A 27,158-nucleotide genomic window follows, 5' to 3' on the forward strand; every position below is an offset into this window, starting at 1 on the left:
CACCTCCCTCCTTGTCCTGCCTGGGGTGTTCCCATCCTCCCCAGCCCCCCCGGCCCCTGGGGCAGTTGCTCCGGCCCCATCCCACCCTGCAGAGGCTCCCCCTTCCTGGGCTGCCTGGGCCGGGTGGCTCCTCCTTGGAGGGAGCCAGGATCATGCTGGGAGCTTAGATTACATTTAAATTGCCATTTGCATTTTCCAATCAATACGCGACTTTACAATTAAGTTTGGTGTTAAAATTCTTAGCGAAAAGTGAGTGGAAGGGAGATTTGTGGAGTAAACGAGTCCTGTGGGGGCCATTGCTGCTCCCTGCTTCATTACCCTGCATATTGCTGCTGTTGCTGCTGCTGCCGCCGCCGCTGCCGCCTCCTCTTCCAGCCTCAATCTAGCAGCCTGGTTTGGGGGGGGGGGAGATGTGCGCATGTGGGGAGGAAGGCAGCCTGCCCCATCATGGGAGACCCCTTTCCCCCGGTGGGAACACACTGGTTGGGGGAGAGGTGGCAGTCGGGCGGAGGGGGGTGGCTTGGCTGGAGGGGGCGGGCAGTGCCCTTTATTGGTAGAAGGCGTCTCCTGTGTTGGGGGGGGGGGTCCGGCCTGCCTGCCTCCTGGCCTGGTTCATTTTGTCCCCAAACCCGTTCTGCCTTGTGACCTTGGACACACTTGACTAGACTGGAGTCTGTTGGACCGCAGAAACCAGACCTTCCCCGCCACCCCCAGGAATGCTTGGGGGCCCCTCACTCTCTCAGCTGGAGAAGGGGGCTTCCCAACATGACTTCCCTTCATGCCCCCGCAGTGGTGGTGTCCTTTTTCTGCACTTGCCAGCAGTAGTGGGGGCTTTATTTTGCCCCTTTGTGGACCTGAGGATGGGAGGTTCCCAGCTGACCAGAAGAAACTTGGCCTCCTTGTGGACCATCAGCAGCCGCAAGATGGTCCAACGGTGGCCTGAGAAGAAAGAGGAGCAGGGGGGAAAGGCCGTGTCCTCCTGAATGTGCTGGAAACCTCAAGAGAGAGGAGGGGGCTCTAGCCCTTGGTCCCTGCTTGCTTACGGGCTTCGTGTTGGGCACCCGGTTGGCCCCTGTGGGACTAGGTGGGCCTGATGGAGCAGGGCTGTTCTTGCGTCCTTCAAGGTGGGAGCCTTTGTGGGGAAGGAGGAGGGTCTGAGAGGGTCTGCCTGTTTGGGGGCATGGGAGGCAGATGGAGGAGCCTGTTTCTGGATGCCACCTGCCTTCAACAGCAGCAGCAGCAGCCAAGTTCTGCCTCTGGCCTGCCTAGGTAAAGGTAAAGGGATCCCTGACCATTAGGTCCAGTCGCGGACGACTCTGGGGTTGCGGCGCTCATCTCGCTTTATTGGCCGAGGGAGCCGGCGTACAGCTTCCGGGTCATGTGGCCAGCATGACTAAGCCGCTTCTGGCGAACCAGAGCAGCGCACAGAAATGCCATTTACCTTCCTGCCCGAGTGGTACCTATTTATCTACTTGCACTTTGACGTGCTTTTGAACTACTAGGTTGGCAGGAGCAGGGACCGAGCAACGGGAGCTCACCCCATCGTGGGGATTCGAACCGCCGATCTTCTGATCGGCAAGCCCTAGGCTCTGTGCTTTAACCCACAGCGCCACCCGCGCCCCTTCTGGCCTGCCTAGCCTTGGTCTATTGGCCATCCATGTTTGCATTCCCTCCCAGTTGCCTGGGGAAGGACTGGGCTGTGGGAAGCCGAGAGGCTTCCTCGGTTATGGTCAGCCCAACCAGGGATGAGCGTCCACGGGGCCTCCTTGGGCTGTGGGGACCCTGAGCTCAGCCCCTTTGGCCAAGTGCCCGTGGTCTCCTTGCAGGCTTTGGCCAGCTCAGCCTTGACTTCTGGCCCCAGGAAAGGGCACAGCTAGGGGGAAAGGCACCACCTGCAGAGACTGGGCAGGGCACCCCCTAAACTGGCTGGTGTGCTGTGCCTCCACCTCTGGCCCTTGGGTAACGGTCCTGCCTGTCGGGCTGCTGGGCCAGGGGGGCTGATTTGCCCCACCTGCAGGGGAGTTTGGCCTCTGACTCTTTCAGGTTTGGGGACCTGAGAAGATTGTGGAAGAGGGCTCAGTCCTTGCCTCCCGCAGGGCAGCCAGCCAGCCTCCATGGAGACGCAGCCCCTTGGGCTTCCAGGAATGTCCGTTTTGCTTTGGAACACACTGCATTCTCCTTTTCCTGTGCCTGAAATGGATTGCTTCAAATGGATTCCTGAAACATGAACCTTTTTTTTTTACTTCCAATGTTTGGGCCCCATGTCGATTGCATAGTGGAGAGACTGAGGCAGGGCAAGCTTGGCTTCTGGGCATCCCTGGACTTTTCCACTCTCAGGACTGCGCTCTCGGGAGGGGGGGTTGTGCCCCGGCTCAGTTGTGGGGACCATCTTTGCTGCTCTCTTGCTGCCCCTCCGTCTTCCTCGGCTCTTGGCTGCACTCTGGAGATCACAGGCAGGAAGCGACTCCAAGACGGTGGTGCCGGGTCCTGGCGTGAGATGCAATTTAGCTCTTGGGGTGCGGTTGGGGAGGGCAGGAGATTTCTGCCCACCTGTCTTGGCTTCTTGAGGCTGGGCTGTCTTGACAGAAGCAGCGGGGGAGCCTGGTCTGGCCAAATCCTGCAGAGGCAGCACTGGGCGCCCCCTCACCATGCAGGAAAACACAGCCTGGGTGGGGCATTTGGGCAAGAGGCCTCCCACCTTTGTACTGACCGGGCGCTGAGGCAAGAGGCCTTGTTCCCCCTCTAGGATCTGCCTGTGACTGAGGGCCCCTTCGTTGTCCCAAGAGGCCGAGCATCCCAGGTCCCTAGTGGGGAGGGGCAGAGGGGCCCAGGCAGCCTGGGCTCAGGGGCAGGGAGGGGGAGAGAGCTTCTGAGGGAAGGGGGAGCCCCTGCAGTTGGGGCCTCCGACTGGGCGCCCCTGTGGCCAGAGGGGGCTGCTGAGCAGAATCCCTCTAACACCTGTGCCCCCCCCCAGGGCGTCCTCCTGAAGCGCAGCAGCAAATCCCTCAACAAGGAGTGGAAGAAGAAGTACGTGACCTTGTGCGACAACGGAGTCCTGACCTACCACCCCAGTCTGCACGTGAGTCCCCTCCGCCAGGGAGAGCCGCGGGGTCCCAGGCTGGCCTGGCCTGTGATTAAGGGGCTGGGGGGGCTGCTGCGTGGCTGCTCAGCTCTTTGTCACCAGTGCCAAGAGGAGAAGGGGGGGGGGGACATGTGTGTGGCGGCCGCCCCATCCGTCTCTGTCACTTCCCTGCTGGGGCGCTAATGGCTTCTTCCCCGTCTTCTTCCTGCGCTCTCTCTCTTGAGCACAGTTTGCTGCTGAGATGAAGAACCACCACGGACACAGAGGGGGAACCTGTGGCGCCTCGCCCCAAGGCGTGGCTCCCTTGGACGGGGAGCGGGGGGGTGGCACTTTCTGGGCTGCCCCAGGCCGGGCGGCCTGTGCCCGTTGGCCACCCTGGTTCCTGACCCTGGTTCCTGAGGGCCCTGGGCAACCACAGCTTGGGCCCTGAAGAGCGTGACGTCCTCCTGTCCGTCCCTCTTCCCATTTTCCCACCCAGCAGTCATTCAGGGGACTCTGGATTTCCTCAGCTGGGTGGGCCAGTGGCAAGCCCTCCGTTTTGTGGCCACAGAACGTCCAGGATGCATGAGAGCATGGACCGCACATGGCCTGCCTGGAATCTGGCTTTCTGACCTCCCTTCCAAAGAAGGGAGCCCGGTTCTAGATCTCAAAGCTGCAGAGCAAAGTTTGCTCTTGGAAGATGGAGACGCTCCGGAAGACGGGGGCTCCCCTCTTGGTTGCCTCTTCCTCCCTAACTCCCACCAGTCTTCCTTCTCTCGTCAGCTGACCAGAATACTCCGGATTCCGCGGCAGACAAAGAGATATAGCCCCCCACTCCATAAATCAAATGCTCAAGGGCATAAAATCTGGAGAGCAGGGAAACCGTTCTGCCAAACATGGCTCTCAAGCACAGAGGGAAAGGGGCAGGGGCAGAGAAAGTGTCAAAGACCTTCTGGGGACAGGTTGTTTCACAACTTCACTGGGTGGGCATGGGGGGGGGCTGTGGCCGCTGCAGCCAAGGGGGCACCGGCACCCTTCCCACTTCTTCTGGGAGTGCCCTGGTCCCTCCTGGGCTCGTCAGGCAGCCTCTGTCCGCCCAGGGGGGTCACCCTTGGCTCTCTCTGCCTCGGCTGAGCACCGGAGCATCTCTCCACGCACAGCTTCTGCCTCTCTGCCCTTCCTTCCTTCCTTCCCTCCCTCCCTCTCTCTCCCCCCTCTCCCCCCCCCCCCCCCGCACGAAGGAGGCGCCTCCCATTCTGCAGCCATTGAAGCCATTCACACAATCACCTTCTGTTAATTCTATCTGCAACATCAATTAAATTGTTTGTAGAAGCTAATTGAATGTGGCTTAATCACACATCTTAATAGCTTTCCACGCTTTGAACTCGTTGTTAATTCCAGTAATAAAATGAAATGAGAGAACTGGCTGGGTAATTAGCGAGGAGGCTTGGGAAGGAATTGCTGTTTTATGGCAGGCAATAAATGCGGTGCGTTGGTGACCGCGGTGCTGCTCTCCGGCAAGCAGGCAGGCAGGCAGCCCAGCCAGCGCCAGGACGCAGTTCTGCTGAGGCAGGGGAAATCCTCGGGCTCCTGGGGGTCCCTGCGCTGGGCGGGCGCCGCTGGGGGCAGAGGCCGTGGGGCGGAGCAGGGAGGCCTTGGGGCACAGCTGCAGGTGGAGACCTGTGACTTGAGGCCGCAGCGGCCTTGAGGCCTCCTCCTCTCTCTCCTGGGCTGCGTCTCAGGATCATTCCTCCTCTTCCTCCTCGCCGGAGTCTCAAGGTGCTGTTGCCGCAGGTGCTGCTGACTCTGCCTAAGCGGCTTGGTGACCTCCTTGGGAACTGGAGCGGACCCTTGCCGCCTCTCTCTTGGAGGCGAAGTTCCTGCCCCCCTGCGCTCCTTGCCTTGCGCTGGGGACGGGCTGCAGGGACTGAGTGCACATGGGGACACAGCGCTGGGGGAAGACACCCCTCCCTCTTTCAGCAGTGCTTCCTTGGTCCGACCTTAGAAGATGCTTGGAAATTGGGGGGGGGGGAGAGCAAGAGCAAGCTAGAGACTCATGGGAGGGAGGAGGGAGCTCCATCAGCAAGTGCTGGGGGGGGGCAGAATTTCTGTGGTTGGGTCCCGGCCCATTCCTGGTTCCTGTGGCCAGATGGTGTGGGAAGGGGAGTCTCTCTCCCGTTTCTGTGCTCACGGAAAGCCACTTCTGCCACATTGCTCCCAAGGGTATTTACAGACACCCCCCTCGCTTAAACCGCTCCCTCTCACCCCAGGAGGAAGGGGGCTGTCGCAGGAGCAGTCCAGGGACCAGCTGCCATTGGGTAAAGAATTCTTCCCAGGGCCTTGCTGGTCTTGGTCCTGGGCTTTGCCCGGTTATTGGGCCACGAACATTGCTTCCCTTGTGGTTGTGGTGGGGAGAGAAAGGCCCCTTCAAGGTCGGGGGGGGGAGGCAACCTGAGTATGGGGGGGGCAGCTGCCAGACCGATGGTGCGAGAGACGACTGAGCCCCACTTCCTCTGCCCCCCCCCCCAGGACTACATGCAGAACATCCACGGGAAGGAGATTGACCTGCTGAGGACGACGGTGAAGGTGCCAGGCAAGAGGCTTCCGCGGGCCACGACCTCCGCTGCCCCCAGCGCCAGCCCCAAAACCAACGGGCTGGCCAAGGAGAGGAGCAGCATCCAGTTCCCCGGAGGCTCCAGTAAGAGCGGGGCGCGTTGGCTATGGGGCAAGGCTATGGATGGGCGGGGGGAGCGTGGCCTGGGCAGTCAGGAAATGCTGTGGGGCTGGCATATGGGAGCCAAAAGCACAAAGACCCGGGTGGGTGGGGGGAAGGTGCTGGTGCAGTGGGAGGCCCACAGGAGAGGCGGCCTGCCCTTGCCGTGCCCTTTGCCCAAAACTGGCAAGGAGCCTGGCAAGGACTGCTTCCTGCCAGTGCCCAGACCTCCCTTCCCTTGATCTGCAGCCTCTCTTGGGTGCCCCTTGCCTGCCCCTGCTGCGTGCCTGCAGGAGGATGGGCCACAGGGCTACAGGCCAGCCCCTCTCTCCCCACCCCCGCTGCCTGCTCCCCACCCCCTGGCAAGAGGACGGCCGCCGCTGCCCAACTTTGGAGCGCTTGACTTCGCAGCTCAAATGTTCCTCTAATGGAATGTAGATGGAGTGATGGAGGGAAGGGAGAAGATGAGCAAAGTGCCGGCTCTATTAACGGTTTTCAGTGTCTAATTAAATGCAAATAACTAGCATTAAAGCCCCATTACGGCTGAGCATCCAAGCCCTCCAAAGTTGGGAAGTTTGCAAAGTGGGGGCTTTGTTTCTCGGGCGAACGCAGCCGTTGCCTGCAGGTGGGTGGTGGGTGGACAGAGTGTGCCAGCAAGGAGCGGTTTCCCCCGGCTCGGGGCGCCTGCCCAGCTCTGCCCGCCTCCCCTGCCAGCCCTGCTGAACCTCTCCCTTCCGTCTGGCGAGTTGGAGGCTGGGGAGAAATCCTTTGGAAGGGAAAATCTGGTGTTCTGCCCGAGGAGCAAACCCAGGGTCTTAATGGGTGGCGATGGAAATGGAGTCCCCTCTGGCCCTTCCGAAGGGCCACTGGCCGCTGGTGGCGGAATCTTTTCAAGAACTGGAGAGATCCCACAAAAGCTGCAGCCACAACAAATCTCCTTGTTGTTTCTGCTCCAGTGCGCATGTTTGGCATTCATGGCTCCAGCTCCCTCCAGCTGGCTTTCTGGGGGGGGGGGGCTCTCAGCGCTGCAGCTCGGAGCCCGGTCCTGGCCAGCCTCACGTGCCAAAGATGGGTTGGGGCTGGGCCCCCAGGCAGCCTCTGCCATGCCCTGCCCTTGCCAGGTGGTGCTGCTGAACATTGGAGTGCCCGGTGCTGTGCAGAGTCAGTGCCACAATGTTCCCACCCCAGCAGGGCAAAGGGAGGTGGCACACAGATGGGCGCTTGGTGCACAGGAAGAGGAGACCTTAGTGTATCTGGAAGGGAGTCGGTGGTATGATGGAAGGGCATATTTCCTCCTGAAGGTCCTAGGGGAACGGGTCGGGATGCCTGCCCAGGCTCCACGAGGGGTCTGCTCCTCACCTTGCCTGGTGCGCATCTGGAATTCTGCTCTGGGTTCCAGAGGAAGGAGAGGTTTGGGCCTTGGAGGGGGGCTGCAGAGTGCATACGGACTGTGGGGCTGGCTCTGCCCTTCCGCCCGTGGCGTCATTGGTGCGCATGGGGCCGGCTCGTTGGCTTGATTGTTCCCCTCTTAAGCGCGCATGGCTGGCATGTGCTCTGCCCTTCGCCCCGGCCAGGCACGTGCCCTGCCCCCCCCCGTCCCCCCGCCCGCACTGCAGGGGCAGAGAGCGCGATTGGCTCCCCCAAGCCCGGTTGCTTTGCCTGCTGTGATCATGTCACGTCGGGCTCTGTCGATGTTAACATCTCATTATCTTTGTTACTGTAATTACATTATCCGCTGCTTTATGCAGAATTATTCTCCAAGGACTAATTGATGGATCCATGTTTAATTCATTAATCATTAGCATCAAATTCGACAATTACAGTGCACACTGATTGTGGAATTTCAAATGTAATGAGGGAAGAATTAACAAAGAAAAGGGAAACCTGTTTGGCTGCTGCTCTGCTGCTCACTACGGGGGTGATGACATTGAGGCAGGGGGAGAGGCGGGGGGCGCTGGGCAAGGGAGGGAGGCAGGCAGAGCCAAGACCCCTCCCTCGCCTCTGGAAGCAGGGGTCTCTGGACTCCCCTGCCCTGGGAATGGGGGCAGCCTTCTTCAAGGGGTCTCTTCCGTGCCAGGGCTGATCGGCCTCAGGTGAGAGGCCTGACTGCAAAACCAGCTCCTCTCCTGGCAGAAATGTCTACTTGGCTCCCCGCTGGGTCTTGGCCGGCCCCTGCTCTCTGTCCAGGCAGCCCTGCACATCCCCTTTGCTGCTTACTTAAATGCCCCATTAGCTGTGGCCTTCCTACCTGCCTCCATAAAGTTTCTTGTGTTGAAATCTATCAGAAATGCAAATAAATAATAGTAACAGCATCAATAATGAATTATGACCAAAAATGGAAGAAGCGTACAATCATCGTTTTCGCCAAACCTAACCTTACTTTATTTTTAAAGGTTTTTAAATTTATTAAATTTCTGTACCACTCTTCATCCGAAGATCACAGGGTGGTTTACAGTATAAAAACACAAAAATATATACCATAATAACAAAAACAATAACACCCCCCCACACACACACAGTCTAAAAGGTCATAGATGGTTTAATTAGCCAAAGGCCTTTACTGTTTTAAAAGCATGCAATGATATAGTGTATGACTCCTTAGCAAACCCAACTGTCATACATAAATGGAAGGTGTTATTTGGAGGGGGGGTTAGAAGCAGCCTGCAGACCTGATAATCTTGTAGAAAGTTGCGTTTTAAGTTTGAAGGCTCGGAGAATGAAACCGCTCCGTCATGTAATCGGTAATGAGCAGCAGTGCCTTCAGCTCTTCCGCTGAACTTCATGCCATCTTCCCCATCCTGGCGCCTTCCAGACTACAACTCCCATCAGCCCAAGGGCTACATGACGCTGAGGCTGATGGGAGTTGTGGTTCAAAGCACCTGGAGAGCCCCAGGATGGAAAAGGCTTCTCTGTGGCATTGAGGAAGCCTTCCTGGAAAGGGGGGGCTGTGCTCCCCACCCCCAGGACACTTTGCAGCAGGTGCCGCCCCCTCTGTGGTCAAAGGAAGCTGCCCTTAACTCAGGTGTGTCTCTTTTACACCTGCCCCACACAGCACCTTTGGCATGGACTCATTTCTCTTTGCTGAATCCATGCCTGGAAGATCCATGGATCTCTTGATGTTTTGTAAAATTGATTGATGGATCATTTTTATTTGATTTTGCAACTATTATTTTATAACAGTCCAAATACAGTGGTAGTGGGTTCCGGAGCCCCGTTCGCATCCAGAAGCAAACACAACCCACATCCGTGCATCTGCACATGCGCAGGTCGCAATTTGCCGCTTCCGCGCATGCGCGTGACGTCATTTTGAGTGTCTGCGCATGCGCGAGCAGCGAAACCCAGAAGTAAAGTGCTCCGTTACTTCTGGGTTGCCGCGGAGCGCAACCCGAAAATATTCATCCCGAAGCTACTTCAACCCAAGGTATGACTGTAGACATCCATATATAGAGATTGCTCTGAATCTCCAGACTTTCCCCCATCCCCTTCATGGGTCCTATTATTTACATTTAAAACTGTATATTATTCTATAATCAACCCATCCATATTATCCATAATGTTTGTTACGTTACAAGTGAGATTAAAATCCTGCTGATGTTTTCATCCGCTTGCAGTGGTCTCCTAAATAGATTATAATTTCCCCCCATTCTTTTTAAAAGTTTTTGTCCTCTTGGTTCCTGAGCTTTCCAGTCAACTTTGCCATTTCAGCATAGTCCATCCGCTTGGTTTGCCATTCCTCTCTGGTCGGGATTCATTCTTCTGTCCGTCTCTGCGTGTGTTTTGTAAAATTGAAAAACAGCCCAGCAAGGTGGGCTGGCAAAGGCCAGGAGGCAGCAGTTCTGACTTGGAAGGTTGCAGCTGCGGCTGGGGAGGGGCTGCTCAGCCTTTCCCACTTGCCATTCCCCTTCCCTTGTCTAAATTCCCCATGCCCTCGCACCCGGCGCTGGGAACAGGCACCCGTTTTCTGCCTGGGCCCTGATTGCCATGGCGGGTTGGGGGGGGAGGTGTCGGTCATGAAAATAAGTTTAGGAGAGAAAAGGTGTCTCTTCCCCCAGCACACACCCCCCCTTGCTTTTTAAAGTTTTGTTTTTGCTTTAAGAATTCAGGTGGTGATCTGAGCGTGGAGCTGGCACACGTTGGCCGGGCCCTCGGCTTTGTTCCCAGGGGTCCTGCCAAGCCTTCCCCCATCCTCCGGTGGGTGGAGAGGGCCTGAGTTCGGGAGGCGCCAGCAGCGGCCTCAGCACTGTATGGGGGGGGGTGTCTGCTTGGCAGATCTGCCTGGCTCGCACCAGCCGCTCATTCGGGGGGGGGGGCTGCACCTTTATATATTGATTTGTGTCATAAAAATTTGTACGCTGCTTGCTTGTTAAAAACAAAAACCTCAAAGCGGTTTACAAAGGATAAAGGAAGGAAATCAAGATGAAAATACAGCTGTACTTTAAAGCGTGCAAAAGTTAAAATACTAAAACAGATTAAAATCCTTTGCGTGTGTTCCTTCCAGCGCCTCCCTCAGAGTGCTGCTGCTTCGGTCATCCAGAGCAATCTGGCGGCAGCAGAGCTCTCCTCACAAAACGCCCTGCCAGTATTACTGTTCTGCTCTTTATTCTGAAAGGGTCTCCATTTTTATTTGTTCCATTTTTTTTATTTCGTAAAATGGCACACCGCCTGGTTGTGGTTTGCAATAGCATAAAATGAGAATGCCAGGATAACATTTCAATAGTTTTAAGACACACACAAAATTAAAATACTAAAACCAGTTAAGATTCACAGCAACTTTCTAAGAGTTTGGGGAGGCTGGTTTAAGCAAGAATATTTTCTAACAGGCTCTGTGAAAGGTCCAGTGAAGGCGCCTGCTTGATGTCAAGAGGCAGGGAGTTCCACAGGGTAGCTCTGGAATCATTGAGTTCTTGCCAATGTGGAAAGGGTATTATGGGGTGCCCGGGATGGTGCCAGTTCCACTGATGGGGGGGCACAGGTCAAGTAAACAAAGAGAGGGTGGGGGCCTTTTCCTCTCGACTCTCAACAGGCTTTGCCAGCTGCAGAAATGGGTCTTTGCCACCACTGTTCACCTGTTAGGGCTTTGGACAAATGCGCTTGAGGCTTTTTGTGTTTTTAACTGTTTATTTTGTATGTGAATCGCCTTGAGACTGTGGTTTAGGAGGCAATGAATGAATCGCCGTCAATGCTAACGCTGCTCCTGCCTTAGGGGGGGAGGAGTCTGGTCAGTGGCGGAGGCAAGGGAGCTCAGGCTTTGCCATGCTCAGTTCCCAGAGCATTTCCTGCTTAAAAGGTCTCTGGCAGCAATGCCAGGGGAATTTCAGGGGGTGTTGGCCGGACTGGGTTCGGTGGCCCCTCGGAGTGTCAGTAGAAGGCAGCTCCCTGCGCTGTTGTGCATCATGTTTTAGTTGAGGAGCAACTTGCACATTTGATGCAAAATGAGCATCATAGGATAAGAAAGAGCACAATGTCCTGTTAAGCATCACCTGTCCCTCCCGATCAGACACAGCTTGGAAACCCGGAAATGATCTCTTTCAGCTTCTGCCTTCTGGAAGAAGGTCCAGGGTTATAAAGACCAGGACTAGCTGCCTGAGAAACAGTTTCTACCCAAATACAATTCTTGTTTTAAATTCAGTGTAAGGAGTCTCTCTATAGTATATTGTATTTTAAAATGGGGTTTCAGAGTTTTTAGGGGGGTTTGAATGTCTTGTGTAGATGTTTCAATTTCATTGTTCCGTATGGGGCAGTGACAATAAAGATATCGTATCGAAAGCTAAGCCCCTGAGCCCCACAAGGCTGGGCTTTTTTGGAGGAGGGGTTTTGTGGGTGTTTGCTTTCTTCACTGCATTTGCCCCTCACCTTTCGCCAAGGAGCTCAAGGTGAGCTGGTCCCCCCAGCTGCCTCCTGCTCAGACAGAGCCAGCGCAGGTGTGCCAGTTTCTGCCAGAGACAGCCCCTCTAAGGGGAGCAAGAGCCATCAGCTGCCTTGATGTGTTTCAGCAGTTATTGGGATCTGTCCTTGTGAGCAATCCTAGAATCAAGATTGCAGAGTTGGAAGGGACTGCCAAGGGTCATCGAGTCTGACCCCCTGCGATGCAGCAATCCCAGCCAAAGCATCCCTGACAGGTGGCCAACCAACTTCCGCTTAAAAACCGCCAAGCAAGGAGAGCCCACCACCTTCCAAGGTTGTCTGTCCCGTCAGCAAGCGGCTCTCACCCTCAGAAAGCTTTCTCTGAGGTTTAGTCGGAATCTCTTGTCCTTTGAATCCGCTGGTTCGCGTCCTCCCCTCCGAAGCAGCAGAAGACAATTGGCACAGCCTCTTCCTGCCTTCAGGGACGCGGGTGGCGCTGTGGTCTAAACCACAGAGCCTAGGACTTGCCGATCAGAAGGTCGGCAGTTTGAATCCCCATAATGGGGTGAGCTCCCGTTGCTCGGTCCCTACTCCTGCCCACCTAGCAGTTCGAAAGCACCTCAAAGTGCAAGTAGATAAATAGGTACCGCTCCAGCGGGAAGGTAAACATCGTTTCCGTGCACTGCTCTGGTTCGCCAGAAGCGGCTTAGTCCTGCTGGCCACATGACCCAGAAGCTGTACGCCAGCTCATTTGGCCAATAAAGGGAGATGAGCACCGCAACCCCAGAGTCATCCGTGACTGGACCTAATGGTCAGGGGTCCCTTTACCTTGACCTTGACCTTCCTGCCTTCACCTGGAGGAGAAAGAGGGGGTGGGGGTCATTTGTCCCAGGGCCTCTCCCTCAGCAAGGCCCCCCCTGTCCTCTGCCAGCTGAGCCTGGCTCCTAGCTGCTCCCTTCCCAGCGCCCAGATCTGTGCTGATGGGCCTGACACTCAGGGGCTGCTCCAGTGACTCCTCGCCTGCCTGCCTGCCATGCCATTTCCAGCTGCACAGCTCTGTGAAATAGCTTTCCGAGGTGTCTCTCTGCTCAAGCTCCCTCCTTCCCTCCCTCTCCCTGCAAGAGAAGCCCCCCCCCCCCCCCCCGCCTCTGCTCTTGGCCCTCAGCCGCCTCCCGGGACACCTGCAGGGAACAACGGCAAAGGACCCTCTGGTGCCTTGGCTAGTGGGCTGCAGCCTGCCAGTTTAGCGGGCAAACTCTGGGTGGCCCCAAGTTTCCAGCAGCGCTGTGGGGCCTTTTCTGTCTGTCAACCGTCAGGCCTCCCTGCACGACAGGCAGGGAGGGAGCCTGGCAGGGGTGCCACGTAATGCTTTGCTGTGGGCCCCTGTTTTGCCAGGGGCACATGGGGCTGGAAGTTCCTGCCCTTGTTGGCTGCTGCTCCCAAACGCACTGTCGGCAAAGCCTAGCCCAGAGGGGGTGCAGGGAGTGAGCTATCCTTCCAGGGGGCTTTTGCTGTGGAGTAGCCTCCACCTGCCCCCCTCCCCAGCCCAACACACACACAAAAATACACACACTCCAGGCCCACTCTTGCAGGGGGAGGCAAAGCCTGATTCCCCATCAATGGAAAGGGACTTGCATGCCTTGAACTGGCACAGCAAGTGGCTGGCTGGCTGGATGAAGGACAGCAGCAAATTAATGGGGGGGGGGTGTTGTTCACTTTATCCAGAATTCCTCACTTGAAACCCAAACAGGGGACTCAAGGGGAGGCTCTGCCCCTGTGAGTCCTCTGAGCGCCCACCCCCTTGGACCTCCATCTGAGGACTGTGCTGGGCCCGTTTTCTGCAGCACTGCAGAATGAGCTTGTGGCTGTGTGGGCAGCTGTGCCCCCTTCCCTTTCCTCCTGATGGGCAATTTCAGCCTCCATCTTCCTTCTGCCCAAGCCCCCCTGCTCCACCCGCCTTGCCTGGCGCATGCCAGCTCCCAAGGACCGGGAACCTTCAGAGGGAGAGCTGCTGCCACAAACACAAGTTGCTGCCCCGCCCCCCAGCGCCAGGCAATGACCACGGGTCAGGATGATGAGCTGCTGGCAGTTTGGCTCCTGCCTCCCACCTACGAGCCCCTACTGAACCTGAATGTCTGGATCCACTCGGTCTGCCCGGGTCGTGGGGCCTGTAGCTTGGAAGTGTCTGGAATCTGCTGGGGGGCTTTTGGGATGTGAGGGTATCGTCCATCATGACAGGCAGGTCAGGGGCATGCCTTGAGCTGATCCCAGGACCCTGGCTGGTGTGGGGGGGGGCGCTGTTAACTATGGCTTGTTGGGGGGCATCCTTGCCTGCAGCAGCACAGAACTTCAGCTAACCTAACTGATGTTCTGAGCCCCCCGCCAGGTGTGTCACAGGTATTGGCTGTCTGGCATCTCAGGAGAGTGACAAATTGGAGTCGTTTTAGTCCAGAGCAGTTTGGGAGCTCTTCTTCTCAGCAGGTGTAGTTCACCTGAGTTCTTCTCAAATCCCACACCAGGGTCCTTTTTTAAAAAATAAAGGAGAGACAGGAAGGATGCTTATCTCAGGTGGACTTCCAAATTAGGGAGCTGAATGTGGGAAGATTCAGGGGAGATAAAAGGAAGTCCTCCTTCGGGCAGCACCAAGTTGAACGATGGAACTTTCTCCCCCAGAAAGCTGCGGTGGCTGGAAAAGAGGGTTGGACAGGAGGGCTCTCAATGGCTCCTAGGCACGATGGCCGGACTCTGACATCCCCAGCTGGAGGCAGCAACGTTTCTGGTTGCTGGAAGCTCCCTGCAGAAGGAGGGCTGATCTTGGGCTCACGTCCTGCTGGCAGAGTTCCCCACCATGGGTTGGCCCCTTTGAGAACAGGATGCTAGGCTAGAGGAGCCCCTGGCCTCATCCAGCAGGCTTCTTCTTAAGTTTTTATGCCCCACCCCGAGTCACATCCCTCCTGAAAGACCTACATTGGCTCCCGGTAAGTTTCCGAGCACAATTCAAAGTGTTGGTGCTGACCTTGAAAGCCCTAAACGGCCTCAAAGACCCAGTAGACCTGAAGGAGTATCTCCACCCCCATCGTTCTGTCTGGACACTGAGGTCCAGCACCGAGGGCCTTCTGGCGGTTCCCTCACTGCGAGAAGTGAGGTTACAGGGAACCAGGCAGAGGGCCTTCTCAGTGGTGGCACCCGCCCTGTGGAACCATCAGATGTCAAGGAAATACAGTGGTACCTGTTGGTTACGTACTTAATTCCTTCCGGAGGTCCATTCTTAACCTGAAGCACCACTTTAGCTAACTGGGACTCCCACTGCCACCGCCGCGCGATTTCTGTTCTCATCCTGAAGCAAAGTTCTTAACCCGAGGTACTATTTCTGGGATAGCGGAGTCTGTAACCTGAAGCATATGTAACCTGAGGTACCACTGTAAACAACTATATGACTTTTAGAAGACATCTGAAGGCAGCTCTGTATTGGGAAGTTTTTAATGTTTGACGTTTTATTGTGCTTTTAATTTTCTGATGGGAGCCACCCAGAGTGGCTGGGGCATAACAATTATTATTATTATTATTATTATTATTATTATTATTATTAATTATACAGTCCTTTTGTGAATGGCAGCTCCCCCTCCCTGCATAAAACTTGTGTGCCTGTTGCACCTTGTGTTAGGATGGAAGTCAGGAGTGGGGGGCCAGGAGACGCCGGGTGGGCATTCCAGAGGGCCTGTGCCCACAATGCCACTGCTCTGCCCAGAGGTGGGAGGGTGGCTGGTGGGGGGAGTCGAGGTCTTGAGAAGGCTGCCCTCCTCCTCTTGCTCCTCCCGCTGCTAGAGGCAGGTCCAAGACATTTTGCCCCCTGAGATGGACCCCAGAATGATGCCCATCTCCCCACCAGGGAAGAAGGGGCGAGAGAAGTTCTGCCTTAGGAACAAGGAGGGAAGGAAGATTTAACATTGGGATCTGCTGCCCCAGTGAATCGTCCTCCCTGGCAGCCCTGGCTGGGACCTCTCGGCTCCCCGTCGTCTCCAGCTTCTGGCTGGGGGGGTCTTGACCATGGCTGCTCCCGCCTGCTGCTGCTGCGGCCCCTCCCCTCCTGCCAGGGAAGGCAGCAAGAGAGATGGATGTGGCAGCCGGGAGCCGAGCACCAGCTAATTACCCTTCCGAGTATGTCTTGTAAATTAAGGGCTAATTAGAGGCAAAGTCAGTGTCATGGTTTTACACGTGTTTTTCAGGCGCTGAACCGCCAGAGGGAGGGGGAGCTCAGCGGAGCAGAGAGCGGGCGGCCCTGTCACTCATCCCAGGGTGGGGCAGGGGAGGGGGCCAGCGGAGCAACAAGGCTCCCCTCGGACCCCAGCCCCCTTTACACCTGTCCTGGCAATGGTCAAGTCCAGGGCTTGCTCCCTGTAGCACAGAGATAAATATCAGCGCAAGGCTCTGGCCGGGTTTGGCTTGAGAGCAGCTGCGGTTGTTTGGAGCCCCAGCTGTGTGGGGTGGGCAGCAGGGGCTCGGGGGCTGCCTTGGCACAGGCTGACGCAGCCCCAGGGCAGCCACACTGCGCTCCTCTTTGAATCGTAGTGTCGCAAAGGGATCTCCAAAGGCCATCTAGTCCAACCTCCTGCAATGCAGAAATCACAGCCAACACATCCCTGACAGACGGCTGTCCAGCCTCTCTTTAAAAACCTTCAGGGGAGGAGAGTCCGCCCCCTTCCAAGGAGGGAGTCTAGCCAGGATGGTGCCCCCTTGTCTCCCCATCAGCCTCTGTGCCCCCTCCCCTTTGCCCCGTCCATCTGGGGGGCTTCAAGGCCTGTGGCTCCCTGCCTCCCTTGCGGTGGGCCCTGGTCTCCCAGGCCTTGCCTTCCCGGATCAGTCTTGGGCCCAGAAGGAGTAGTTGTCCTCTCCCCCTTTCTCTCTGGAAGTGCCCAGGGCTGTGAAGATGGGGGGTGGCTTCCTTGAAATGGGGCAGGCGATGGGCTGGCCGGCTGGGGCTGCTTGGCCCCCTTGCGGAGAACAATGGGACGGGGAGCAGCGTCCGCGCTGACGGCTTTTGCCCAAAAGTATTGTTCCCGTATTGTAAGAAGATATCAATGCCAGGACACGCCGGCAGAGTGAGAGTGCCAAGGGGTTGGCAGTGCCAAGGGGGGAATCCTGAGAGCAGGAGGGAGGCATTAAGCATCAAGAAGGGCAGGGGGACAAGCCCTCTGCCCCCAGACTCTGCAATGTCCCCTCTGTGGTTCTCTGGCCAGGGGTTCAGGCTGGTCCCTCACAGGACCCCACTGTCTGTCTGTCTGTCTGTCTTGTCTCCCACTGATGCCCCTCCTGCTGCCCTTTCCATCAGATGAGTCAGGAGGTGCCAGGCCAGAGGTGGGTGGGCTTGGCCGCTGCGGGCACAGACGGGCAGGCAGGTCAGAACTTGAGGCTGGCAGGAGCGTGGCCCCCTTCTCACCCTGGCCCTTGCCTCCGTCTGGCTCCCTTGTCCATTTCCCCACCACAGGAAACGGCCATTGGTCTCTCGGGCAAGTGGCCCCAAGGACCACCTACTGGGGGCAGAGGGAGGGGGCACAGCTTGCTGCTGCCCCCCTTTGGTGGTGGCTGGGGTGGGAAGCTGGGGTGACTCAACAAAGCTGTTTCCCCAAGCTGCCCTCGACAAGGTGTTTTTAAGGCATCGTAAAGCAGCGCCACTTAGCAACTTACCTGTAGCCTTTAGGGGCAAAGGTGCCTTTTTGCGGGCAGAGGGGCTGGAGCGCCAGACAATGGGGGGGGCATCAGGGCAGCCAGCCCCCCATGCCCAAATACAGTGGCTCCACCTGCCTGCTGGCCTCCTCTTGTCCTCAGAGGTCCCAGCGTCCTCCACGGGGTCTTGGCCTCCCTCCTCCGAATCCTTGGGCCTGGCTCCATCCCTCCGCTGCAGATCCCACATGCCCAGGTGGGTCTCCCCCTCACCCGGGGCTGTCTCTCTCCTGCAGGTGCCCCCCACTCGGCCAGCAGCACCTCCCTGCACTCGGAGCGCTCGGGCAGCGGCACCAACCTGGTGGGCTTCAGCATTAAGCCGGATGGCGGCGGGGGAGGGGGCATGCATCAGCGGTCCTACTCTGTCTCCAGCGCAGACCAGTGGAACGAGGCCGTCGTCCTGCCTAGCAACATCCCAAACCCAGGTGAGTGAGTGGCAGCAGCCGTGTGTGTGTGTGTGTGCGTGTGTGTGTGTGTGTGTGTGCGTGTGGGGGGGGGACAGGGAAGGGGTTTGTGCTGTGGGAGGTGGGCAGACCTGCTGCGGTTTGCCCCTGCAGCTGCCCCTCCATCTCTCAGCCCATGGAGTGGGGCAGCTGCCATAATGCAGGCCAGAAGTTGCCCCCCCTCCCAGGAAGGTGGGGGTTCCCCTCTGCCTCACTCCTCTTTGCCCTCTCCATGTTCTGCTCTTTATTCCAAGCCTGGGGCCTCAAAGTGTTTCCACAGGGATTGGGAAGGGGAGAAGGCAGGAGAAAAGGGGCCACCCCAGGCAAGGCCCTGCTTTGCCCAGGACCAGGGGAGGTCGGAGGTCAGGCCTAGAGGGGCAGAGGGGCGGCAAGGGTCTTCTGCCTCCCAGGGGAAGGCTCTGGCCACCCTCTCACGCCTGCCTGCCTGCCTGCGGATGTGCTGCACCCGTTGTCTGGCTGCAACGAGCTGGAGCCCCAGCAAAAAATCTCTCCTGCCTCCCCCCTCCCTCCTTCCCTCCCTCCCTCCTGCACGGGTGTTTCAGGACAGTTGAGTGAATTAAAATAATTCATACATTTCCCAACGTAGCCACTTTGCCGAATTGGAAAATAAATGCTTCTGTGCGGCATCCATCACTCGGTGCTTCCTGGCTCTGCCGCCGCACTAAAAAAGCAGTTAAATGCACATCAAGAGTGGAGGAGCCATTTCCATGCCTGCTCGCCCCCTTGTCGTTCTCATTAGCGCGGCAGCCGCCCCCCCACTCCCTCCCAGGGGCTTTCGCAGTTTAAAGAGAGCCTCTTTATGATCATTACCGGAGTCCGACTGCGCCGCCGCCATTTGGAGCTGGGGAGGCTCCTCATTTGTAACTGTGAAAAACTATCAATTTCGGCGCGCCTGATGCAGCGCCTCCATCATTGGCCCCATCAGCTCCCTGCTGGAAGCGAATTAATCAGACTGTTACTGCTGATGGGGCAGAGAGAGAGAGAGAGAGAGAGAGAGAGAGAGAGAGAGAGAGAGAGAGAGAGAACGAGTGAGCGGGCGGGAGTCAGCCAGCCAGTGGATGTGGGGCATGGCAGAGGGCTCCTCGCCCATCGCCCAGGTGGGGAGGGCCCTGCCTGCGCCACCGGGACCTGCCCTGGCCGGAGGCCACAGCAGAGGAAGTGGGGCTCTGGCCCCTGGGCAAGGCTGTCCTTTTAGCAGGCCGGGGGGGGGGCAGGCAGTGGCCGGAGAGCCCCATGGCTCTGGGAGCCCTTGGCAGATGGGAAAGTTCACCGCTCTGCCTGCGTGAGCGTCGCTTGGGATGAGGAGTCTCTTCCCGTATAGGCGGGTTGGTCTGGATGACCTTTGAGGTGCCCTCCGCTACCACCCGGCCCTGTTCCCAGGGCTTTTCCTGCAGCCCTGGCAGGTGTCGAATTCCACCCTGGTCCCCCTGGGTGCAGGAGAGTTTCCAAAACACCCCCCTCCTTGCCCGTGGTGCTCAACCTCTGGGAAGAAGAACAGCTGGCAGGAGTGGGGAAGCGGGGGGCCAAATGTGGCCCTCCCATTCTCTCCGCCTGGCCCTTGGGACTCTCCCCAGCCCTGCCTTGCAACCTCATAGGGAGCTTCTGCCCGGCTGCAAGGCGTCCTTGAGCTCCGCTTGGCAGGTGGGCGTGGGCAGAGTCTTGCCCAGCTGATGAAACCCACTTTGGTTGCCCGTTCTTGCCCCACACATGCCCCCAGAAGAGAATGTGGCCCTCTGGCAGGGAAAGCCCCCCCCCCCCAAAAAATCTGGGAATAAGAAGAGCCTCCTGCCACATTTGCCCCAACCTCCTGCTTCCCCCAGTGCCCAGCCAGATGCCCCTGGGAGGCTGGCAAACAGGGCAGGAGCTCTCTGCCACCTATGATGCCCAACGCCTGCTCTCCTGGTCCCAGAGGTGGCGTGTGGCCCCCGGGACTGGTAGGCATTGGCAGGAGAAAGGGCCCTGACAGAGGAGAGAGGTGGGGAGGAGGCCGTGAGTCAGGCGCCTGTCCTGGGTGGGGGCTGAGGGGCAAGGAGCCCTTCTGAGGTTGGCCCTGCAGGACTCGCCGTGGCTGCGGATCCTGCAGGGCCAGCATAGGAAGGGCAGGGCTTCTCCTCTACTCGGACGCCAGCCCAGAAGCCGTTGACTTGGTGTGGTCCCCGTGGCTGGGCCCCATCCAGACCCCCTGGCAAGGGGGCCAGTTCATGCAGCCAAGCTAGGAACAGAGGCAGTCTCCTCATTCTGAGATGGAGCATTTGGTCCATCTGGCTCAGTGGTGTCTGCACGGACAGGCAGGGGCCTTTTCCAGCGCCGCACAGTGATGCCTGGGGTGTGTGTGTCTGAGACCGGCTTGCAGGGCGTCTCCTCTGCTGCCAAGCTCTGCCCCTTCCCCACATCGGCCCTGGCTGGGTTTGCGACACGTGGGGCTGTCACATGGGCAGGCCTTTCCTGCGGCAAGAGTCCCACAGCTGAGCACGGATGGGTCTGTAGACCAAGGACAGGATCGCCCAGGGTGATTGGGCCCCTGCTCCCCCCCTTAGCCTGGCTGGGGGGGACAGGCCCCTTTCCCTTTGCAGAGGAGGCTGAGACAGACCCCTTTCCATGCTCTGTGTGGGGCTCTGTCCCACTGCACCTTCCATTGCCCCTCTCCGCCTGTGGCTGAGGCCCTGCTGGCTTGTCTCTGCAGGGCCCTGATTCCCTCACTAACTTCTGCAGCCGGGGGGGCGGGATCCTGAGCAGGGCAGAATCCAATGGTAGTCCATCCCCCCCACCACCTGCCTCTCTTCCCTGCCCCATGGCATGGCAGGGGTTCAGAAGCAAGAGGGGCTTCCCCCAAACTCTAAGGGCCCACCCCCCAAAGTCCTGCTCACAAAACAGTTGGCATTAAGGGCATCGGCTCCTACTCTGTGCGTTTCATCCTGTGCGCAACTTGATGTCGTTTCATTCATTTTATTTTGTAAAATTTGCACGCCCCTTGATTGTAGGAAACCAACAAAATGAACGTTGGGTGGTGGGACGTTGGGGGTTTTTTAGTAACTGCTGTTTGTGCCAGGGGTCTGTTTGCAGAAGGGCGGGGGCAGCCCACTCCCCCCACTCCCAGTGAAGGGAGCCCAATGTCTCTCTGGAGTTGGAGGAGCGCCCCCCCCAAAAAAGCCCCTGCCCTTGGGGGGTGCAGGGGCAGCACTGCCCGGGTTCCCTAGCCGAGGAGGGTGGGGTTGGGCCGGGGGGGGTCAGGAGCGCCTGGCGGGGGGGCTTCCGCATTTGCGCTGATTGGGAGCCGGCGCTCTCTGCTCCGCGGCTGGAATTGAATGTCAGGCTTCTGATTTTGTTGCTGGTCTCTAATGAAATTTGACATTTAATGGTGAGAGCTGCGGCGGCGTGTGTGCGTGTGTGTGTGATCGGAGCTTGATTAGCGCACTCTAATTGACAGTAATTAGCCAGCTCCCTGATTGTTTCTAATTCTGCTATTAATTGTAAGGAACAGTATGATTGAGGATAAATTTGGCGCGTGGCAGGCAGGGATATGGAGGCACTCGCAGAGACCCTCCCGTTCCTGCCCCATTGGCAGGGGGGGGATCTGCTCTGCCCTCGGGGGGTGGCCTGGCCCTTTCAGTGGGGGGGGCAGGGGAGGCATTGATATCCCCCAAAGGGGGTGCCTTCCTAGGGGCAGGAAGGTAGTGGAGGGGTGCGTTGCCTGCTTTTATTGTAGAGTTGGGGGTTCCCAGGTGTCATCCAGACCAACCCCGCTTGCGTGGGGCCTGGGGGTCGGTGGGGTGGGTGTGCCGCGGACGGCGCGTCTGACGCTCTCTCTCCTCTTTCCGCCCCCAGCCAACGGCACCGCCGACTCCCTCAGCTCCAGCCCCAACGTGTCCAGCACCGCCAGCCCCAAGCTGGAGCCCCCGCCCTCCCCCCACGCCAACAGGAAGAAGCATCGCCGGAAAAAGAGCACAGGCACCAGCCGGCCAGACGGGGCTGGGACGGTGGCCGAAGGTACCTTGGGGAACCGGCCTGGGTAGGGCGAGGGTGGGCCGGCTTCCCCCGTCAAGGCGCAGGAGCCCCCAGGAGAGGGCAACGGAGTGGGGGCTTCCATCCCAGGCACGCAGCCGCTGGTTCCTGGGAGGCTGCGTGAAATCACAGAACTGTAGATTTGGGAGGCAGCCCAAGAGGCACCTAGTCCAGCCCCCTTGTTCAGCCTCCAGAGCATGCGCAGAGTCCAGCTGGGAGGGCCGTGGGTGGGGAGAAGGGCTGGGAGGGCCTTGAGAGCGGTCAGGGCTGGGGCCTGTCCTGAGCCTCGAGGCCTGGGCCTTTCCGGGGCCGGCCTGCAGGGGCGTTGTTCTTCCCAGGAAAGCCCGGCAGCCTTCGGGGTCTGTGGGGAAGGGGCTTCTCGCTTGCTCAGGGGGGTGTGCGTTGGGCTCAAGGAGGAGACACTGCCCAGGTTGAGTTAAATGGGGCAGCTTGGGTTGTGCAGGGGGGAGACATAAATATCTGCTGCCTTGACAGTGAGGCCGCTAGTCCTCAAGGACGGAGGGGGAGACCTCAGCCGAGCCTGTCTCCTCCTAGTCTGTGCCGTGCCTGGTCTGGGTGTGGGTGTGTGGGTGGGTGGGTGTGTTCGTGTTCCCCTTGCCTAGGCTTGTGAGCTGTGTGTCCTGGGGGAGCTGAGTTAAACCGTAGCAATATCCCGGGGGGGCTAGGACATCCTTGAGGCTTTCAGGGGTGCAGGTCAGTGAGCCCTTTCTCTGCGCAGAAGGAGCAAGAAGGATGAGGCCATCTCCCCCCCCCTTGATCTGCTGGCAATGCAGAGGAAAGGCATTTGCATTGGTTAGTGAATCTCTTCACATGCTCAGGAACCCCCGTGGCTCCTTCTGGCAACACCCCAGGGCCTCTCGGGGGAAGAGGGGCTTTGCATTCTCAACTCCAGCACCTATTTATCCCTTGCTGCACCTTCTGTGCAGAATGACGATTTGGGGCAGACTTGGGGGGAGGGCAGACCTGGCCCTCTTTCCCTGCAGCTTGATGTGCCCCCCCCCAGCCCCCTTGGCATTCTGCTTGCTCCTCATTTTGCAGCGCCCAGGAATCTGCTGACTCGCTGCATCCCCCTCCCCCTATCCCACGCCAGGGCCCCCTTTCCCCCAGCGGAAGAGGCATTTGGGGCTGGGGAGGGGGGCTCCCCGCAGGCAGGCAGGCCCCAGTGCCTCAGGTTGGCACCCTGGGAGAGTGGGTGAGGCCTCGGGATGAATTGCCATCAGTTTATCTCATTTAGGAGGTAATCAGAGGCGAGGACGTGCGGCGCAATTGAATCTTCGTTGTTCTGAAGTATCATAAATCACGCACGGAGCTGTTGCTTTTTTACATGGCCGCATGTTAAAGAGCGAGGCGCCGCCGCCACTGTGTCAAACTGCTCAGGGAGCGTCTGCAAAGTGCACCGGGGCGCGACAGGCTGCCGTGGCAGAGGGCGGCGGAGCAGCCCCCCCCCCGCCCAACTTTTGCAAACTCCCCAACCAGCTGGGTGCCTGGCAGCTGAACTCCTGGGAGCAAAACGTGGCCGGTGGGGCTGGGGTGCCAGGGATCGGGGCAGGGTTCCTCCTCAGGTACTTCCTCCCAGCCAGGATCCCTTGGCTGTCTGTCTGTCCCTGGCCAACGAAGTCTTCCTGGGCTTAAGGAGGGAGGTGCTCAGCACCTTCCTGAGCAGCAGCCCAGTGATGTGCTTTTGTCGCTTAGATCAAGCAGGGAAACCGGCGGCTGGCAAAGAGTTTCTTTGGGGCGGTGGCTGTGATTAATGCTGCCTGTCAGGGCCTGTCGGAGAACCCCACTCCTGAGCGGCCCCCACCAGATTGCCAGGGATTACGCCCGTCTCCGTGTGCCTCCTGCTCCTTGACAGCCCTGCTGGATCCTTGCCCCCCACCCTGCCCCATGTCCCTTTGGCAACCTTGCCTCCCCCCCACTTCCTGCAATGGAGGGGCAAGCTAGGAAGCTGCCATGCCCCCCCCCTCCAGCCCCCCAATCCCCTGCTTCTGGCTGCCCCTTCCTAGCCCCCAACCACAGGGGCTGTGCCAGGGGGAGGCCCCACTCCTTGCTTGTGAGGGCTCCCCCCTGCTCCGTTTCTGTGGGGCGGCCTTCAGCCGTGTGCTTGTGGGCTCCCTCCGTCTGCCTGGCAGTGTGGGGGGGGGAGGAGGGGGGGCTGTCCCTGATGCACTAATACAGGTTAGGAATATTGGGTTTAATGAGCTGCAAAATGAGGCGGTAGCGCGATGACATTTACGAATGGCGCCCGCCTCGTGCATCCCCCCCACAACGCCTGCTCGATTGCGGAGGTGCCAAGTCCCTCTCGGAGCGATGAGGGGCTGCCATGATGCCAGGGGGCAGCCTCACTCGTGGGGGTCCCTGGGCATGAGGGGCCAGAGAGGGGCCCGGCTGCGGATCCCGCTCGCACCAGCAGCCCTGGTGTGAAGAAGGCAAGGGGGCAGGTGCTTTGCCGTGGAGCAGCGGAGGGTGGCATGGGGCCAGCCCCATAGCGAGTGGGGTGGCGGATCTCTCCCTCCTCCCACGGCGCCTGCCAAGGGACATCCCCCCAGGACTCCTACGGCACGTGCTCCTTCCTCGAAAGATGCCCTGGGGAGCAGGTGCAGGCGGGGGGGGGGGTCTGGCTTGGCGGGGGGGCCTCCTGGCCTCGCTCCCCTGCTCCCCTCGTGGCCTTGCTAATTTCCCTCTCATTTGGAGGGCTTGTTGCCCAGGCAGCGTTGGAGACGAGGTCGCGGGGTTAACACCCATTAGCAGCCGCTGCCGCGGCGAGGAGGCTGCCTGGCTTGCTCAGGAGTACTTCAGAGCGTTCAGCCTGCGAAACATCATCAAAAAATAATCAAGAGACGCACTCGCTCATTCCACTGCCCACTAATTCCTGGGGAGCCGCACGCAGACGTGGCTTAGCCGCACCCCCCCCCTTCTCACACCCTTCCTGGCCAGCCCCACGGCAAGCGAGAGATCCGGAGCAGGAGACTCTCCGTGCCAGGCCCCCCACGGCCCCCTCGCCAGCCTTTCCGCAGAAGCCCATCCCAGTCTCTCGTCAAATTACCCAAATGCTCCTCTAATTTCTCAGTTGGTCAGTCACTGAGCTAATGAGTTTGGGGAGGGGGGAGTGAGCTGCTGGGCCCAGAGGAATGCACTGAAATGGGGGGGGCTGCATGGCGAGGCGCTGAGCTCTCTTCCCCCTCCCCGTTGTTTCTCCGCATTGGAGTCCCGCAGAAATGCAGAGGACCCCTTGGGGGGGGGGGAGGTGCCCAGGCTGCTGCCACCTCCCCTCATGGCACAGAAACCTCCTCTGTTCCAGGCACAGACTTTGGGGGGCGAGGTGGGCAAGGGACTGGCATGCGTAAGGCCACATGTCCTCCTCCAGGGGTCTCCTCCGGGGCCCCCCAAGTCCTGCTGCAGCTCTCAAGGTCCCACCTGCCAGGGCAGGGATGGCCGGAGACGGACGACTGGCTGGCATGGAAATGTGGGCAGAGCGCCATGGCTTTGTTGCCCCAAGCAGTGCCTCCCGCTGCTGCACCTGTGACTGGCACCAAGGAGCCTGCAGCGATGCCCGCTCTCCTGTCTAAGAAGGGGCAGAGGACAGCCACAAGGGGGTCAGGAAGGGTTTGGCAATCCTTGGGGAGATGCTCAGGGCAGAGACTGAGGTGTGGGAAGCCAGGAGAAGGGCTGGCCAAGGCTTTCTCCCCTGAACCCCACCTGTCTCTCTCTCTGCCCCTTCCCCTCAAGAGGTGGGTGGGCAACAGGTTTACAGCCTTGGCAGCTTTCCCATGATGCACTGGGGGAGGGAGTGGTGCTGGAAGGAGGGAGCTGGGAGCCCCAACCCCTAGCTGAGCGGGCGCCATCTGGAGAGGGAGGCTGGGCTCTGGGCTCCCAGCGCCCTGGGGGAGAGGACTCTTGGGCGCCTGTTCTGCTCGCTGGTTCCCCTCCGGTTGACTGTGAGAAGAGGAGGCTGGACTAGGTGGGCCATGGGCCTAACCCAGCAGCCTGTCCTTGGCTTCATTGCAGGGGGTTGGGCTGGATGACCCTTCCGGCTCTGTGGCTCCAGGCTTCCGTGATCCAGCCCCTGCCAGGCAAATGGTCCATTGATCGGAGGGCTGCCTTGCTCCTGCAGGGAGGACGCCTTGGGCAGCTGCAGGGACGAAGGTGCTTGTGCCAGGCCTGTGGCTTGGCAGGCGCAGAGGTGCTCCCTGGAGCGGGGGGGGGGGGGCTCCCAAGGGCCCTCCCTGAAGGCCCCTGCCTGACCTGCCTGGGTGTGGGGGGAGCAAGGCAGCTGCCCCTGGGGGCGAGGGAGCGTGGGGCCTGGGGAAGGGGCCTGGCTTTTCCTCTGCCCTGCCTGCCTGTCTCTCACAGAGAGTGAGGAAGCCACATTATGGAGCTGAGGATGTTATTTGCATAACACTAATTAGGGAATTACACATCATTTTGCTATGAGCTGGAGCGTGGGCTGTGACATCGCATGGGATGATTACTCCTGGCCCCCAGCAACTCCCCTCCAGGGCAGCAGCAGCAGCAGCAGCTGGGCAGGCATCTGCCCTGGGGGGGGGGAACTCCCCTCAACAGCCCCTACAAGCTGCCCATCTTCTGGCCCCTGTCCTGTCTCCGGATGGGGCCACTCTGGGAGGCCCCTGCAGGAAAGGTCAAGAGACTGCTTTGCTCTGGCCGCTGCGCACCTCCTCCCCAAACTGGACTAGGTCCTAAAATAAAAGCATGCCCAAAAAACCCCCTCCATCATTTTTGCCTGAGGCCATTTAATCGCCCTGCAGGCCACCAGTTGCTCCTCCTGGGCTGTGTGGGGCCCTGGGGGCCTCCCTTCTCAGGTGACCCTGCAGTGCTGCTGCTGCTGCTGCTCAGGGGCCCAGGCTTCCTCCTGAGGAGCGGCTGCCTCTCTCCTCCCGGGTGCAGCCAGGCCCTGGGCACAGCCGTGGGCAGGACAGAGGTCGTGGCTGCCAGGGGAGCCTCACTGCTCTCCACTGCATGGCTGGTAAGAGTCCTGGCCGAAGTGGGTTGTGGACTGATCCTGGGAAGTGCTTCTTCCTGAGTGCGGATGCCCCGATTCTGAACCAGTTTGCACACATCAGCTCTGGACCACCACTCCCATCCGCCTCGGCCTGCCTTCCTTCTGGTGCCGGGTCCGGTGGGCGTTGCAGTGCAGTACCAGGTGGTGAGAACAGTCTGCTGCCTACTGCTGCTTCTCTCATCCCCCTGGAGCTGCTTTCCCTTTCTCTGTCCATCTTTCTCCGTGCCTCTCCCCAAGGTGCTGCTGCTGGTGGTACAGTCCAGCCTGGATCAGGCCACCAGGCACTTCTGGGTTGTGACCCGTCGGCTGGATGCT

The 27,158-nt window shown here is 59.0% G+C and overlaps 1 protein-coding gene across 3 annotated transcripts in view; it reads left to right on the forward strand.

The window, feature by feature from the left end:
* The window catches only part of AGAP3 (ArfGAP with GTPase domain, ankyrin repeat and PH domain 3), a 99,788-nt gene that overhangs the window by 65,351 nt on the left and 7,279 nt on the right, over window positions 1-27,158 (forward strand). For all 3 annotated transcript variants that reach the window (XM_028750311.2, XM_028750310.2, XM_028750312.2), the window contains 4 exons: window positions 2,975-3,079; window positions 5,591-5,759; window positions 17,576-17,764; window positions 21,629-21,790. In XM_028750311.2, coding sequence (XP_028606144.2) covers window positions 2,975-3,079; window positions 5,591-5,759; window positions 17,576-17,764; window positions 21,629-21,790 — 625 coding nt within the window. The remainder of the gene's footprint in view (window positions 1-2,974; window positions 3,080-5,590; window positions 5,760-17,575; window positions 17,765-21,628; window positions 21,791-27,158) is intronic.

The sequence above is a fragment of the Podarcis muralis genome, chromosome 12 (genome assembly GCF_964188315.1).
Source record: "Podarcis muralis chromosome 12, rPodMur119.hap1.1, whole genome shotgun sequence".
Taxonomy (NCBI): domain Eukaryota; kingdom Metazoa; phylum Chordata; class Lepidosauria; order Squamata; family Lacertidae; genus Podarcis; species Podarcis muralis.